Consider the following 18,137-nt stretch of genomic DNA (forward strand, 5'->3'; position numbering starts at 1 on the left):
GAAGTCAGCAGAGAGAGGGAAAGGTAGAGAAGAGAACAAGAGCTTAGAAGCACCTACTGTATACCATACACTAGGTTAAGTCCTTTACATACATCAGCTTGTTTGGTCTTTTCAGCTGCCCCAGGCAATAGAGATCTCCATCTTATTGGATAACTAGGCAAGTAGTTACTTGCCAAACCCATCCAGTTAGTGGTTGGCCTTCTGTTGCCTGAAGGGCCGTCTACTTTGCTTTCTGTGACACAGCAGAAACAGAAGTGCAGCTGGAATAGAGGAGGAGGGAGAGGGAAGGAGAGAAGGGGAAAAAGGAAAACAACACAAAATAAAAAGGTGACTGTGAGAAAGTTCTGAAATGCTGCCACTGGTTATCCGAGGTGAACTCTTCCCAAGGTGAGGGTCATCCCGACAAAGACTGCAATTTAGGCAAAATTCAACTTCCATTTTATGGGTCACATGACTCTATCTCTGCCATTTCAGGAGGGTCCTAGTTTTTGGAAGCTACTTGGTAAATTCTCAGCTCAGTGCTCATTCTTCCCAGAGACGTTGTTATTTAATAGTACAATTTCACCAAAAGTATAACAATGCTCTGCAAAATACATTTGAGGAGAGAACCCTGATTGCTCAGTACAGTTGATCCAGAGTCCAGGTTAGCCCTGCAGGCAGAGGGTCTGGTTGTCTTTGCAGAAACAACTTTCTTGAGTCTTGATTTCAGTTTCTACAATGTTCTGTTTTTAGATCCCTGACACACTGCCCTCCTTCACTCTGGTTGAACGGGGAGGGATTCTTTCCCTGGAGGCAGCCCTTCCTTATCTCTATAGCTCTCTGACTTGAAGGTCTGTAAAGATGTTTTGCTTTGATTTCCAGTAGTAAACATATTGAATCTTCATCCTAAATTTATTACTAGAAAGAGGTCCCATCAGCTATCTATTTGTTAATGGATCTACCACAGTCTAACCTGATGTATCACGTATATGGCTTTGCTCAAAAAAAGAAAGATACAATGACAAGAACAAAATTCATCTAGGGAGGGAATGATATCAATATATTTGAAATATTTTTTAAATGTTAAATTCATTTGGTGTTGCTACAGACTTAATATTTATGTCCCCCCAAAATTCATATGTTGAAATCTTAACCACCAAGGTATTAAGAGGTGGGGTCTTGGGAAGTGAATAGGTCATGAAGGAGGAGCCCTTGTGAATGGGATTAGTGCGCTTATGAAAGGGACACAAGAGAGCTCCCTAGTCAGCTGTCTGCAACCCAGCAAGGGGCCCTCACCAGACAAGGAACCTGCCAGGGACTTGATCTTGGACTTTCAGGCTCCAGAACTGTGAGAGAGAAATTTCTGTTGTTTAAACCACCCAATCTATGGTAATTTGTTATAGCAGCCCAAACAGACTGAGACTGGGGCATTTTTGGAAACACTGCATGTCATATTATGGAAAACAGAATTTCTTAAGCAAAATTATCTCATTCCTCAATACACATGAAAGGTCAGATCAACTCTTCATAACTGAAAAGCAGCTCTATTTTTACAGATTTACAATACAGACATGAAGCTGTGGGTGTTGCAAATTTTGAAAATGGGAACAAAGATTGAGTCACGTTTTTCCTTATTTTATTTTTACCTATTCTTGAGGAGTCATTCCATTCACTGGGTCTGAGGCCTTGAGGCCACAGAGAACATCACCTTGGATGTGACAACAGTCCTAAGTGCCCTGCTCTGTGGGGTTTGTGGTACACAAGTCATTACCATGAAGAAAGAGACTTTTGAAGTATCTAGTGGTGACCGTTTTGTAATGTATAGAGATATTGAGTCATGATGTGCACCAGGGACTAACATTGTGTTGTAGGTCAATTATACTTCAAAAACAAACTCAAAGAAAAAGAAATCAGATTTGTGGTTATCAGAGGTGGGGAGGTGGTGGTGGGGTAGGGGTTGGGGAGCGGGGATGGGGGGTTATGAGGGGGGAATTGGATGAAGGTGATGAAAAGGTACAAACTTGCAGTTATAAGATAAATAAGTACTAAGGATGTTAAGTACAACATGATAAATATAATGAACACTGCTGTATGTTATATATGAAAGTTATTAAGAGAGTAAATCCTAAAAGTTCTCACCACAAGGAAAATTTTTTTATTTTCTAACTATATGAGATGATGGATGTTCATTAACTTACTGTGATGATCATTTCATGATGTACGTAAATCAAATCCTTACGCTGTCCACCTTAAGCTTATAGAGTGCCGTATGTCAATTATATCTCAATAACACTGGAAGAAAAAAATTATCTAAATAAAATGAAGTGACAAGAAGAAAAAAGGAAAACAAAAGCTCCACAAGCCCAGCAGAGCTTTTGTTTATGAAATCGAAGCTGTTCATGGAGACACGGGATTCACAATCAAAATGTCACCTCCGGTGTTAACTGAAAACCCAGCCTCCCCTCCAAAGGGGCCATCGACAGTGGGGGCTTGGGTCACCATCTCGCCTCTTAGATTTCTTCCTAGAGGCTCATCTGTTCCCATTTTGAAAGACATGGAACTTTTCCAGAGAAGCCAAACTTCATTCCCTCGTAGAGGCTTTCAGAAGAATTTGACATCATTTTGAAATTTCGGATTGTCACCTACCTACAAGGGATAAACAAGTCGCCTTTGAGGCAAGTCTCCTCACAGAGTGCACCTGGTTATCAGTTGCAAAGGCCTGTCCTCAGCCTCCAGGCTTGCAGCCTCCCAGCCCCAAGTGAGCTGGGAGTCGGATAAGGAGCTTCTGGCTGGGGCTGAACCCTCTCTCCCCTGCTCTCTCCCTGGAAAGATGCCTGCAGGATGTCAGGGCGATTCTAACTCAGGCATGACTCAGTGCTTCCATGACCTCCCTTCTCATTTTGCTTGGACAGGCTGGTACGTTGGTCCTACTTGTGGAAATATGTGCCTCTTCCTGCTCCAATTTCAAGAGGGAAAATCCCTTTTAAGAGGAATATTTAGAAGATTCTGTCATGGAAATCTTGCTATCGCCCCAACTATCTCTCCTTCTCCCCAGTTAGCTGTCTGGATGTTTCTCTCTTACCCCAATTTTCTTTTCTTTTCTTTTTTTTTTTTTTTTTTGGCCACGTGTCTTGTGGGATCTTAGTTCCCTGACCAGGGATCGAACCCGGGCCCTCGGCAGTGAGCGCAGAGTCCTAACCACTGCACACCCAGGGAATTCCCCCCAATTTTCTGAGTTTGGGGTTATCAATCTGAAATTAGAGTCCAGAACTCATCAGTGTTAGCAACAAAACTTTGCAATTATTTCTTTCAAACCTAAATTTTTTCCTGTTCAACTATTTTTTCATTGCAAAAGAAAGTATTGATGTGTGTTTCTCTTTCACCGTAATTTTAAGTCTTTAAAATGTGAAAGGCCCATTCACTTTTAACCTTACCATTCTCGTGATATAAATAGCTTTTTCCTTTCTGCTGATTTTAGAAGCTTACATGAAGCTGCAAAATGCTGAAGGGGGCACCCCTGCTTCAGAAAAAGAGAACGGACAGACCTGCGTAACAAAAATACTCAGTAGGAAGTAGCACGTGGAATCTTTGTTGACGTTCTCTTATGATTTGACAATTGTTTTTCCTTAAAAAGAAGAGAAAAAGAAAAGGATAACCTACCTAAAACCTTAGTGCCATTTTCAGAGTTCTAGGATAATCCAGAACAGAGTCATTTTTAAAGAAAAGGAAATAGGTTTCATTTCTGGCAGTGAATGCCGTCCACTGATTTGCATATTTCTTGCCTTCATAAGCTGTAGAAGCCGCCTTGAGTCCATTCCGCAGGTGGAAAATAGCCAGTAAAGAGCTAAGCATTCACAAGCACCACCATCTGAGGTTTGATTTCGAATCGAGACAACAGTGTCCAATGTACATCCCACAAATCATGCTTGTCAAACTCTCCCCTTCCAGATGCACGGAGAGCGCATGCGTGGAACACCCCCTCCACTCAACAACGGCGCCCCGGGGGCCCCCAGACACACAGGTTCTAACACAGCTACAACACAGCATGCTCCCAAGCCTTCAAGCTACTACAGCCCCCAGCCAAGAAGCTGCCAAAAAGATGCTCAAGCAGCAGTCCAAGTAGTCCTGACCTCTGGTACCCACGGCCACTCCCTGTGAGCCCCAGGCACTCAGAGTGATGAAGGTGCTCCTGAAAAAGCCCCAGGCAGTCATTCTGCTCCCTGCCCTTCTTTTTCCTCACTCTTCTTTTTCTCTGAAGACCATAAACCTGTTTGGGGGGTTCAGATGCGACCAGGAGTAACCATAGTTACGAGCAAAATGATGACGGGGCCATTGTTCTAGCAGAACAATAGTTTTTACATTATCTAATGTTCTCTTGGCTTTCTGGCTTTTTAAAAAATGTGTTTTTCCATCCTTCTGTTGTAAGTGGAATACTGTGCTTAGGCCAAGCAGGCAATGTTAAAAGCTCTGACTTCAAAGCCATTCCTCGATAACACATCCACACAGCCCAGTGTGGACCCACTGTTATCTGGAATTCTACAGATAATTAACTGAAACACGGCTTGACTTGCCACTGGGAGTTTCCACAGGCAAAGTCATTCTCATGGTCCTGCTTGCTTTCGTTGCTGTGTCTTCTGTTTTGTTAGCCAGGGTGAGGTTTGGATCCTCTCTCAATAAAATTCCGTGTTTCCGTGCAGAGGAACCTTGAATCCCTGCTTGGCCTTGCAGGGGCCTGACACATGCACTGTGCCCTCCCTCGTTCCTTGAGGGACATTGTTTAGCTCCTCTCTTGACCCTGAAACGCCACTGCCTGCACCATCTCCCGGTCCCTTCCTTACTTGAGAGAGCAGTGCACTTTCTGCCGTGAATGTCAGAATTATTGCCTTTTTAATGTGTTTTGCAAAATATGATGGTACTAAATCCCCTAAAAGGACAGAACCCCCCGCTTTGGATGTGCCAGCCCCGTGGGGACATTCCTGAGTCCCTCTCTCATCTCCCAACCTACCAACTCCAGCCCACACGGTCCTTTTGCTTGAGTCTAGCAGGTGGTCTCACCACTCCAACCCCCGTGGCACTTTCCCGCTCCCCACCTCCATGCGTTGCCCATTCGTGAAGCCACATCTCTTCTGAAATTTGAAAACTCACCTTAAAGCCCGCCACCTCTTCCAAGGAGCCTCCCCTGATTAAGTGGGGATGAAGAACCCTCCAAAGCATGACTGACAAATCCCCAATAAACGAGAACACACACACACACACACCCCACAACAAACAGACACTCACAAAGAGAGAAAATGACACATTCCCTACTTGCGAAATGTAGGCTCCTCTGAGGGAAAGATGGTCAATTTTATACCAATAACTAGTAAGTCATTTCAAACAATGAGGTGTTTTTAACATCATTTTGGGGGTTACTCAGTGAAACACGGCTGTGTCTTCTCTCCCCCACCTACCCTCCTTTTTCTTTAAATCCCTTTTCATTTTCTTCTCAGTTTCTCGAATGCACAATTCCAGGAGACTGCCCGGTGTGGGTGACATGGGTGACACTCAAGGAAGCTGGTTCTTGCAATACCTCCTGGGTGGTACCTCGTGTTTGGAGACTGGCAAATGCCTTCACCACTTAATTTTCTCATCAGGAAGCTATAATGACTCCATGCCTGCAGACATCCTGGGCAAACATGTCTGCTACGTTGGGATAAGGGACCAAAACCCTCTAGAAAAGGTCCTACTGAAAGAAGGGGGGCAAGGTTCCTGACAAGACTCAAGGTCCAGCCTCAGATAAGTATGCTGCAGAGGGAGGGGCTCTCTAAGGAGCACTGGGCCCGAGACCATCCCATCAGGGACAGAACCAAACACATTTGCTCTCATCAATGCTGCCTCTGGGGTCAGTGTTAAGGCCACTCATGGGGGCGCTGAGAGACGCGTGGCATAAAGGGACCAGGACGAGGAGAAACACAGATGGAATGGCGGTAGCTGGCAATTAGAACATGGCTTCAGACACCACGGCCACAGAAGCGGTGTAGCTACAAAGCCACGCGGTGCAACCTCGAAGCAAAACGTTATTGATTTTGTGGTTGTAAAAACGTACCTTCAACTGCAGAACTCAGTTTTATGACACCTTGAATAAAAACAAAAAGTGGCAGTTATAGAATGGATCCAAATTACCTTTGCCAGGTTTCTCACAATACATACATGCTTCAGATCTGCATTTTTTTTTTCCTGGCTTTTTGAGAATTCAAGTAAACAGATATCAACTTCAGAAACGAAGTAATTTTCAGTCGTTGATTAGACCTCATGAGTGTCTTCATCTCCCCACTAGTACCATTTGGGAGCGTTTTTCACTTAAATAAGGGATCTGACGTGTGTTTGGATGAAACAAAGGCCAAGTCTCAATAGTCTGAACGACTGTGTCTGTAGATAAATCATGCTGGATGATGGATTGATAAAACTTCACTCAAAAAGACACCAAGGTCTAATATTTCCTACTTAAATTGTGTTTAGAGATCATTTGATACGTGTTGGGACAGGGTTTCTGTTAAATACATAATAGGTGGTCAAAAATCATGGTGTGATCTGGCAACTTCCTTTTCTGGGGTGGTTGGACCAGAGGCCATTTCTGGTCTCCTGTGTTCAGTGTTCCCATCCACTGCAGGTCAGTGGAGGGGTTGAGCTTGTCAAATTTTTCATGAAGCAAATAGACACTACCCTTGACTGGATATTCATGTGCCTTTTTGGTGAATTGAAAGGTGAAAATACTAAACTAAATTAGACCTGGTCCAATAGTTTGATTTTGAAAGTTTTTTTTTATAAGTCATAATTATAAATAAACAATATTTTCCAAACCCTATGTGATAGCCATGATACCTTAGGCTGAAAAAAAAAAGTCTACAGTTTCATTGGGTTGAAATTCTGGTTGTCTTGCAAACAGGAGGAGTCTTAAATGAAAAATGGGAACAAAACCCTTTTTCATTACTGGTAAACCGAACTGCTATCAGCTTGAACACACACTGATTTTAACAGATTATGTTCACAAAGAGACAAACTCGCTCTCCTTTATAACTTTCTGAAAAAAACTGCTTTTAAGTTACCAGTTGAATTTCATCTTTCCTGTGGAACCAGTAATGTCTGGTCAATGTTTAACAAGGAACTCTCCAGAGGAAAAAGTGTGCCTGTATTATGTGTATATATTATGAGTTTTACTGATATAAATGATGTACACAAACTATACATAATAATAAAATATACCGTCTTCTTTATTGCAAGTTCCATATAGCCAATAGAGTCTCACAGAATACTTTTGTTGATTTGGGCCAAACTCTTGTATTCATAGCCAGCAAATCAATCATGATTTGACAAAATCATGCACTGAATTTCATCCCAGTTTGCTCTTTTCCCAATAAATTCATTATCATTATATCTTTTATGTGATCTGCTGTTAAACTATTTTTCACTTTTGTATAAATTATTTTCATTAAATTAAAACTCTTTCAACATCAACACTATGTAAATACTCCCACTAAGGCCTATGTCGAGGTACCAGCTTTGATGTCACCAAACGTGGCTTTGGGAAGAGATGGGTGGTAGCAAAACCATCATGTAGTATTTCACCACACACGCACAGGAGACATAAAGAACCCCAAGAGCATGGACAGTAAAATGTAGTCAAACTATTAGGAAGTAAAGAGTTTTAGGTATTTATTACCTTCGTTTTTTAACATAATTATAATTGGAAGTTTGTCTAATTTGATTTGTAATAATGGCTATGTTTAATAATGGACTTAGAAAATTCCTGACAATGTAACAATTGGCTCTTGCCAGCTGGTATGAACCAGGTCTGGCACACCATGGCCATAACTGATGTTTCTTTCTACTCAGGCCCAGAGAAGAAAATCTTGACCTTCCAAATACTTTCTGAGATATTCACAAAAGGGGTTGTAATTTAACCAAACAAGCCAAATGTGAATAAGCTGAGCATTTACTATTATTTTGCCAGTAATTTCACAACCTCTTAAACCTGTCATATGCAAAAATATACTATACATAGGTCACCTTGGAAATAACAGTTCATTGACCATCAACTAAGAACACAAGCTAAACGGTTTTGGCATTCTTTTGGTCAGGCAACCATGCCAAGAGGTATGAGTCATTGGCTTAGTAAGCAATGATCCTGTCTTTTTTAAACTGTGGAATCTTTATGCAGGAAGCCAGGTCAGAATATTGATTTTTTTTTTCCAGCCATATTTATTTTTGTGCTCAACTATGGTGTCAGCAACTGTCACTCAGATGAAAGGACAACAGTGCGATCTAATCAGTGTGTAGAAACAGGCTTGATGCAAGTAAAGCAAGAAAGTCTAAAGAATTTCTTATGGGAGATGTGGGTGGTGGTGGGTGGGAGCCCAGGAATGCATTTATAGAGTAAGGGATAAAAAGGTCCATTAAAAAACAAAATTCGGACTTTAGAACTCTAATTGTAAACATTATTTTAACAAAAACATTAGTGATTTGTTACTCCATATGTACTTCTCTTATTTTTTTGAACCCCAAATCAAGCTTTTCCCTATAGCAGGATAGGCTTTTATATTGCAAGGTTAACTATGTTATAGTGAAAATCTAGAATTGGCTAAATCTGGTTAGGTAGCTAATATTAACATCATACAAAAAGTTATAGAATGAGAAGATATTTCCTTTATCTTAAAATAGAAATATTAAAAAAATATGAATATTTAAGAAATGATTGATGTTGGTGCTGAAAAGCTACATGTAGCACTGCTGACTTCTAGGACACACAGTAGACATTAGCTGGTGACTGGCTGACATTGACATTGCCTAGAATTCCGGGTGAGCCAGAACACATACGTATATGTATATATACACACAGTGGAGCCTACCCATCCCCTCTCCCCCATTTAAATCTTCATAGTCTACCGAAATGTTTTTTCCACCTAATGACTCACCTCAGTTGATCTAAAGTAATTCTTAGGAGAAAGGGTCAGGTTAAAATAATTCATGCTAAAGTGTGAATGGCTAGGGCTCACTAAAACCCTGCAATGACATCTCAGTGTTGTTAAAATACTCGTCAGATTTTTAACCCTGGCCATTGAGGCCCTATGTGATGTATTCCTGCTTATTTTCTTATTTCTTCTACTTCATTTCAGGTGACTTTCTCCCTCACTCAAATGCTTTAGCCACTTGGTTTTCTCTCTGTACTTTGCAGTGCTAATTCCTTTTTGTCCCCCCTCCACCCCTACTTGCTGCTCCCTCCGGCCTGAATGCTCTCCCCCAAACTGCTATATCTTCCCACAGCTAGCTCTTTCTCTTCATTCAGCTTTTACTTCAAATGTCACTTTCTCGAAGAATCCTTCCTTGATTACTGTATTTAGAGCAGTCTCAGTAAGAATTCTCTGGCCCATCTCTCTCTTTTATTTTTTTTTTATAGCAGTTATCACTACTTAAAAATTATCTCATTGATTTATTATTTGGTTCTTTGTTTTGGGCTGTTCTTCCTCATTAGAACGTAAGCAGAATGAGAACAGGAACCGGGTCTTTCTTGCTTGCTGCTGTAACTCCCTTGACCAGAACAATGCCTGGCATATAGTACATACTTAATCAATATTTATCAAACGAATAAGTGATAATTCCCAAGTGTTTCCAGGTGTCTTAAAAGAAAATCTGATCAATCCCAGCAAGTGTAATTCAAACAGGTTATCTTAATTGTGGATATCATTGAGCAGAATCCTAGATTTTATTCTGTTGACCACTGACTATTTCTATTCAGAGGCTGGTCTTCATGGAGATTAGTGAACATTGATGTGTGGAGTTAATATACATAAATTACAGTAGAGATTAGGTTTCAGGATTATAATGTACAAAGTTCCCAAGAAGTAAGTTTAGCAATGTTAGGTTTAGGGTTAGGGTTAGGGTTAGGGCTATGGTTAGGGTTAGGGTTGGAAGCAAGATTATGCCCTAAGTGGACTTCAAGGAGTATTAGCTAATTGATTTTATATCCAAATATCTCTAGAATCTGCAGTTTTCTTGCCTCTACTGTCATTACCCCAGGCCAAATTGCCGTGGTAATGTTCACAGGAATCTGTATGATAAGATATGGATTGAGAAAGAGGAACTAAGAAAGAGCCATTCTGATTTTAATAACCTTCTTCCAATGCATTCTTTTTTTTGGCCGTGCCTTGTGGCATGTGGGATCTCAGTTCCCCCGAACAGGGATTGAACCCTGTGCCCCCTGCATTGGAAGCACGGAGTTTTAACCACTGGACCATCAAGGAAGTCCCCCAGTGCATTCTTATACTGCAGCTGGAGTGATCTTTTCAAAAGGCAAGTCCAATTATGTGATATCCTCTCCCTTTTAAAATTCTTAAATGGCTTTTCATTACTTTTAAGATAAAAGCCTTTATTCAAAAACCTTAACATGACTTGCAAAGCCCTACATGATGTCACCCGTAGTGGAATAAAAATGGTCACAAATTCTTCCATACACCTCCCATAGAGAGATGTGGGCTATGTCCCCTCTTCTTGAATCAGAGCCAGCTCTGAGACTGCTTTGACCATTAAAGTACAGTGGAAGTGATGCTCTCCCAATGTCTGTGCCCAGGCTTTATGAAACAGGCAGCCTCTTTTTTCTGTCTCTGGAAACCCTGACATACCAGGTTGGAAGTCCTAAGACTGCTGTGATGGAGAGACCAGGTTTAGACATTCTGACAAACAACATCAGCTGAGGGAAGAAGCTAGAAGGCCTTGAGGAGACTGCTGGTGAAAGCTAGGAGGACAGGGAAAAATTGCCACCGTCCTCCCAAACTGGGAGACTAGAGAAAAAGGCAACTCTTCTGATGTAGAGACAGGATGCTTGGCAACGTTGTCACCTGTAGTAACATGGAAAATAAAAAAATACCTGATGAATTCATAGATTTTAGTAAGGAGATTTGCAGGTAGAATGCTTAAAGTGCCAGTTGGTTCTTTAAAAAAAGTTGCATATGATAATGTATAAAGAAAGATGAGTTAAAGAAAGGAACTGTTCAGTTTTCAAGCAAAATTTAGAAGAAATATATAGAGCTAGTACTTGTTGGTTTAAAAAAAGATAAAACGGTTTCACATTCCTAGGTTTTTCAAAGGCAAGAGGCTCTCAACTTAGAAATTGACTGATGGTGGAGATCATCTCAAGGGTGTGGCCATAAGACCCTTTTTTATGCCTTCAGAAAGACTTAAGTGTGCCTCAAGCTTCTAAAAGAGACAAAAATTCTTCTAAGAATCCTAAGGGTGTTTTCCCACGGCACCCTGACTCTGAGCCCAGGCCAAAGAAGGGATTGTCTTGAGGAGAATTGTGGATGTGTGTTTTGTCTAACAGAGTGAAGTCTAATAAGATTCATAGGAGGCCCACAAAGATTTCAAGAGGAGTGTATTAGTGTACACATTATCAGCTTGGATAAAAATGGGCAGAGGTAGCTCAAAGTGGAAGAGTCTTTAAAACCCCCAAACGTCTATGGGCAGGAAATAGGCTGAGAAGATTATTCAGTGGCAAATGCCATTTCTTATGTACTAAGGACTAAATTGTGTTCCCCTCGCCTCTTCCCCAAATTCATACGTTGACGACGCCCTAACTAACCCCTAATGTGATGGCATTTGGAGATAGGGCCTTTGGCAGTTACTTAGGTCTAGATAAGGTCATGAGGGTGGGGCTCCCATGATGGGATTAGTGCCCTTGAAAGAAGAGGAAGAGAAATATATTGCTCTCCCTCTCCACATGTATGCACTGAGGAAAGGCCCTGTGAGCACACAGCAAGGTGTCCATTTACAAGACAGGAAGAGAGTCCTCACCAGATCCTGACCATGCTGGCACCCTGATTTCAGACTTCCAGGCTTCAGAAGTGTAAGAAATAAATATCTGTTGTTTAAGCCATCCAGTCTATGGTATTTTGTTATGGCAGCTCGAGCTAACTAAGACATTATGGAAACAGGATAACTTAGGAGGTATGACCAAGAGTTTTCAGGGTGGCAACCAGAGCTGCAGAGAGTCAGGGAGCAGGACTGGGCCCTCCAAGTCGAGGAACTGGCAGTATGTAGATTTCAGAACTGCTACAGGCCAGTGATTGCTCTGTGCCTCCTGTTCCTCCACTCTTTGAATGAGAATGCTCACTGCATTGATCTCACCTCTGTATCATCCGTATATGCTGGGTTGGTATGTGTGTGTGTATGGTGGGGGGGTATTATACTTTTCATTTCAGTTCACAAGTCTTCATAGTGAGAGCAGCTGTACTAGAGAGCTATATCAAAGATGCCTTATCAGCACTTGACCCTTATTTAGATGGTAAGAACCTGGACCTCAAACTTGAACTTAATGCCATAATAAGATGACTTTTCTGGACGGCTTTAGGAGTGAGTACATTTTGCCTACAGGGGAATGTAAATAGTTTGTGTCCAATGGTGAACCATGGCTGACTAAAGATAGCCACAAATTATTTGAAATTGTTCCCATTGAGAACAGTTGTTCCCCTTGACCTGGGTGGGTTCTGTGACTGCTCTAACCAATAGAATACGGTGAAAATGATACTATCTTGGCCCAACCTTAATAGTTCCTGTCTCCCGGGCACTCTCTCTGGGAGCCCTGAGCTGCCCTGTAAGATGTCTTATAGCTGCAGTGCTGGAGGGGCCACTTACAGGTGCTCTGTTCAACGGCCCCAGCTGAGCACACACACCCCGACATTGAAACTAAGGTACCATGTGAATAATGCCATCCAGGATCTCTTAGACCAGCCCAACCTCCAGCTGAATATGCAACAGAAGAATCATCCAGGTGAACCCTGTCTAAGTTCATGTCCCATAAGATCGTAGGGTATACTAAAGCAGTTGTTTTTAAGCTCCTTTGCTATGTTTTGGAGTCATATGTTATGTAGCAACAGGTAACTGAACCTGAGCCCAAATTCTCTGACCTTACCTGGCATCTCAGCCCTTAGCAATCGGTACTCCAGTCACACCACCCTTTAGGTCTCTGAATATTAACATGTGCCCTCTGTCACTCTTCCTGATCTTCCAGCTCTTGGCTTGTGAGGATTTTCTCAGGGAAGTTCTCCCTGACCCTCTAAATTAGTTCCTTTGTTACAGTAGATTCTCCTGCAAGAACTGTGTTTCTTTCAGAGCAATTATCTCTGTGAGTATTTCATGAATGCCAGCTTCCACTTCTAGATTGTGAGCAAGACACTTTGATCAATGATTTCCAGAATCACGTAATGTGTCTGGACATAGTGCTGAATAAATATATAAGTAGATGAATGGAAATATTTGATGCAGCTGATAAGGACTCTCTCCTCACCGGAGAATCTAATAACTGTGTCATTCTTCTTCTCTCTCACACATTGTGAACTTTTGGATTCAAAGTTGTTGTAACTGAGGAAAGAAAATGTGACAATATCTGTCTGTGACGGCAGCTCAGCACAACTGAAGTTGCTGAAGTTCCTTTTGGTCACCGCTGTGCAGAGAAGAGGAAGCTGAAAGTTGCTTCTGTGTGTGTGTGGGCACAGGAGAGAAGAGGCAAAAAAACTGTCCGTGTTCTCACATTTATGTCTTTGCTGGAAATTAGGGAGCTCTCCTGAGAATCTAAAGAAAGTTGTGGGTACTCAACTTTCTAAATGATTTCTAAATTTAAGTTTAGAAATAATTTCTTACTAGATTGTGAGCTCTTTTCTGCCCTACCCCTTCATCCAAAACTGTGGCCGGAAAGAACTGCAGGAGGGCTGATGTCTGGGTAGATTCCATACCGTCCATTACCTCTGCTTCCAAGACTATTTTCTTAATATCTAATTTGCAGTCTACTGTTTTTTAAAAAATGTATTTCCGTACTTATTGAGTCTTGTTCATGTGGAAAATAGATGGGTCCACAGGAAACCGTCTTTCTTAAAATTTTTCTGCTGTTTCCTTAAGTCCTTGGTCTGTCGTTTTTGCTGTATGTGAAATAAGGTCCCTATAAATGTCCTTAAAATGTCCATTTCATAATTTTAAAAGGATTTTCCTTTGCCTCGTTATAGTTCACTTAACAGTAGTCTCCAAATGGGCCTATGTACAGTATTAAAATTTTTTTAAAATTATCTTTTGGCCATGCTGCAGGGCTTGCGGTATCTTCTTTCCCCGACCAGGGATTGAACCCTGATCCAAGGCAGTGAAAACCCGAGTCTTAACCACTGGACCGGCAGGGAATTCCCTACAATGTATTTTTTAAGAGGGTTTAGTAGGGCTCCAATCAGAGAAAGGAAGACCTCCATTTACGCATAATATTCATAATATAATTTGAAAGAAAACACTCCCCAAATGGCAGGGTTACTATGTAGACCGACATAACCCCATATCCTTTGAGCACGTTCACACACTCTGGGACGTTGTCCATTTCCATGGCTCTGATTTGTCCTCCCTCCCTAGGCACACAATACCGTACTTGTCCCTTTTGAACATGTAACAGATTAAAGAGCCGGACAGGAGGCAGATGTAGACACACCTTTGATCTCTCATCCTTGGGGGTTAAGGGAGGGCACACACCTGGCGGCTGCTGAGCCGGAAACAAAACACAGGCCCGATTGGAATTACCTTCAAGGGAGCCGCAGCTCCGCCAAAGAGGCAGCTGGATACGCTGCAAGGACGCGGACGCGGAGGGAGGAGAGCCCACGATGGGCTGAGGACGCAATAGAGTCCCAGCCGTGTGAATTCGGGCTAGCTGGGGGCTGGTTAGGTTTCTTAGGCAGAGTATGGGGCAGATCGGGCAGCCGTACTGAGAAAAAAATTTGAAGTAATTCTTTTGCAAATAATTGCAAAACGTTCAGCTGTGCGCAAATGCTGAAAGGCAATTTTGATGGCAATTCGGGAAAGCTTTCGAAGAAACGATTTTTAAAAGTTTTTTTTTTCCTTAGCGAAACTCTCTTTTTATTAAGGATTTCACCTTTGCACCAGGATGCTTTAAAAGTTCGTAGTCAAAACAAGATCTGGAGCGTTTCCTGTGATTTTTGGTGAAACCGCATTGCCCCCTGGTGTTTGCGTGCTGTTTTACACCATCACATGGAAAGCCCGGAGAATGCCCATCAAGCTGTGCAAAGATGCTGCTTCCAGTCTTATCTGGGGTCACAGAATATAGACATGGTTTGACAAAACATGGAATGAAATTTAAAAATTCAGATTCTTTTCTTCTCCACCTTCTGCGGAATCTTCGAGACTTCCAAATAGCTTTTAAAAGAAATTGATCAGATTCTAATCTGCCAGTTTTTTTGTAAGTGGTCATGTGAGTAGCTGCTGCACACTTACCCATTTTTCAGAACCAACTCAAATATCTCCTGTGTTGTAAAACCTTTCCTGACGTCTCCTCTGCATTTTTTTTTAAATTAATTTATTTATTTTTGGCTGTATTGGGTCTTCGTTTCTGTGCGAGGGCTTTCTCTAGTTGTGGCAAGTGGGGGCCACTCTTCATCGCGGTGTGCGGGCCTTTCACTGTCGCGGCCTCTCTTTTTGCGGAGCACAGGCTCCAGACGCGCGGGCTCAGTAGTTGTGGCTCACGGGCCTAGTTGCTCCGTGGCATGTGGGATCTTCCCAGACCAGGGCTCGAACCCGTGTCCCCTGCATTGGCAGGCGGATTCTCAACCACTGCGCCACCAGGGAAGCCCTCCTCTGCATTTCGTACACACCCAAACTGGCCTGCCTCTCTCTGCCTTCACGCTTCTCTCTCTGATGGAAACTTGAAAGCGAGGATTATACCTGATTTATATTTGTATCCCCCGTGACTAGCACAGTGCACAGTGCCTGGCAGAGTATGTGTACAATGAAAATTTGTTGTTTGTTGGTTGCATGTAACAATGCCGTTCACAAAAGGATCAAATACACTTCCTAATCAACAGCAGCTGAAAGTCAATGTGGCCACAGAATTGGAGGCAGGAGAACATGGTCCTTGGATGGGACTTAGGGGGGGGGTCCTGAAGCCCCCTGAAACTGTGCAGGCACCATGTCCAATTATGGAGGAGAATGGTTAGAATAATCTAAAATTAGAATATATCTACCTCTAACAATCTAGAAATCTATACAATGGTTCAAACTTCTGTTTCCTCCCCCAGTGAACCTCTACTCTAAAAAGATCCTGAGTGTATTCATTATCACCAATTCAATCACAAATTTCTTTGGGGCAGACATTTCTGGGAGTAAGTGTAAAGCTTCTGAATGATACTATTGAAGATACTGGGGCATGTTGACTGAGTCCATCATTCCTGAGCTGAGTGATAATGAGAGAGAAACATTGGGGTCTAGGGCAGGTTATGAGTATCGAGAGGCACTCTGCAAAGGATCAGAAACTGTGAATCAAGGGTACCTATACCTATGTATAATGTGTATGGTGTTATTCTGCTTTAGATATCATCTTAGGGCAGAGAAATGACCAGATCTGAAGAATCTATTACATTAGGATGGGTCGAGAGAGTGATATTATTAGCAAGACTGCTTTTTAGGTTATAATATTGTCACATTAATACTATCCATAAAAGCTCCTTGAAGTCACTTATTATGCCTGTATTTAGTTAAAATAAAAAATTTCAAGGAAGCCCTCACAGTAGAGGCACGATTCATGGTTGTTAAGAGCTTGAATTTTTTTTTTTTAATTATCACATGCTAGTGACTTTATTATTATTATTATTCTTTGGCTGCACTACACGGCTTGTGGGGATCTTAGTTCCCTGAACAGGGATCGAACCCAACCCCCCGGTGCAGAGTCCTAACCACTGGACCACCAGGGAATTTCTAAGAGCTTCAATTTTGGAGTCAAACTGAACAGATACAAATATTGACTGCATCACTGACCAGCCATTTGACCCTTGGAAAGGGTTAAACTTTTCTGTGTCTCAGTTTCCTCAACGGTCAAAACGAGGATGCCACTAATAGCATAGACTGTCTGGTGTTGGTAAATGTCTGTGGTGTTTGTTGGTGAAGAGGACCACGTGAGTTTCCCACTATGATCGACTAAGAGGAGATTAAAAAAATTCTGCACTCTTGAAAAAGTCCATTCTATGAGACATCATTAAAACCCTGAAATACAGAGGAATGTTCTAGGTAGTGAGGCTTCTCCAGTGCTGGTCTTGTCCCTGAGGATGGCCTCAGTGCAAACCTGGACTTCAGCACATCTCTGACGCTTCTAGACCAGAGTGACTGGGCCTCTGGAGTATGTTGGGACATGAGATTGTCCATTCTCGCCTCATTCCAGTACAGAGCTCTGCCCTCAGGGCTAGCTCAGAGCCCGAATGGCTGCTAGCAGTGGGGGTCAAGGGCAGTCTTCTTTGGCCCTGGTTCTTTCCAAAGGCATCCAGAATATGCTGCTGTGGCATAAAATTATTTTGAGCTGATGACATTTGAGAATGGGTTTCTTTTTTTGAACTCTCTTATCTGCTTAAAAGTAGAGCCAGCTCGGTTGTCATAAATTCACTCTCCAGGAGTTCCTGCAACCAGGTAAGACTGATTCACCACCAGAGAAGAGAAATGTCACCACATTTAAGCAGATATTGTCATAAAACTATCATATCTCTCATCTATCCTCCCCAGGGCCCATTTATCTTTCCTGAGTCATTGGTTACGTGCTTTTTCCTCCCCCTCCCCTAGTAAGAGGGTATATAAGCCTCAAATTCTAACTACCTCCTTGAGTTATATTTTTCTATGAAATCCTATATGTACCTGAATTAAACTCTGTGTTTTCTCTGGCTAATCTGTCTTTTGTCAGTTTAATTTGCAGGCCCACAAGGAAAGAACATAAGAAGGTAGAGGGAAAATATTTCCTCCCCAACAAATTCTTATATGGCTTTGGCCAAATATTGGACTCTGCTCCGCTAAATATCTACTCAGATCCTCAGAGCTAGCTTGGCACCTTTCATCAGGATATTCTCGGTTTAAGGAGCTGTCCACCATAAATGAGAAACAGAATGCCCCATGATGTGTTATTACGCAAATAGTACACATCAAATACTACACATGTAATATTTGATGTGTTAATATTTGTAAAGCCTCTTTGAACAACGGATGACAAATACAAGTGCTAGGTAACGGTTAAGGAAAAATAAATATTCACTAGATTGTACAATCCCAGTCTTTAAGACAAAGCAAGGCAGACTAATTCTAGGGTTCCAAGCCTTCTAGACATTTTTTTT

General features: G+C 42.0%; 1 protein-coding gene across 22 annotated transcripts in view; it reads right to left on the reverse strand.

Moving 5' to 3' along the window:
• DLGAP1 (DLG associated protein 1) overlaps positions 1-18,137 on the reverse strand; it is an 850,590-nt gene that overhangs the window by 101,177 nt on the left and 731,276 nt on the right. For 12 of the 22 annotated variants that reach the window (XM_082418629.1, XM_082418618.1, XM_082418633.1 and 9 more), the window contains one exon: positions 6,065-6,094. The exons of the other annotated variants lie outside the window; for them this stretch is intronic. In XM_082418629.1, the coding sequence (XP_082274755.1) occupies positions 6,065-6,094 (30 nt within the window). The remainder of the gene's footprint in view (positions 1-6,064; positions 6,095-18,137) is intronic. 22 annotated transcript variants of the gene reach the window in all.

Source organism: Balaenoptera physalus, assembly GCF_965194825.1.
Source record: "Balaenoptera physalus genome assembly, chromosome: 12".
Classification (NCBI taxonomy): domain Eukaryota; kingdom Metazoa; phylum Chordata; class Mammalia; order Artiodactyla; family Balaenopteridae; genus Balaenoptera; species Balaenoptera physalus.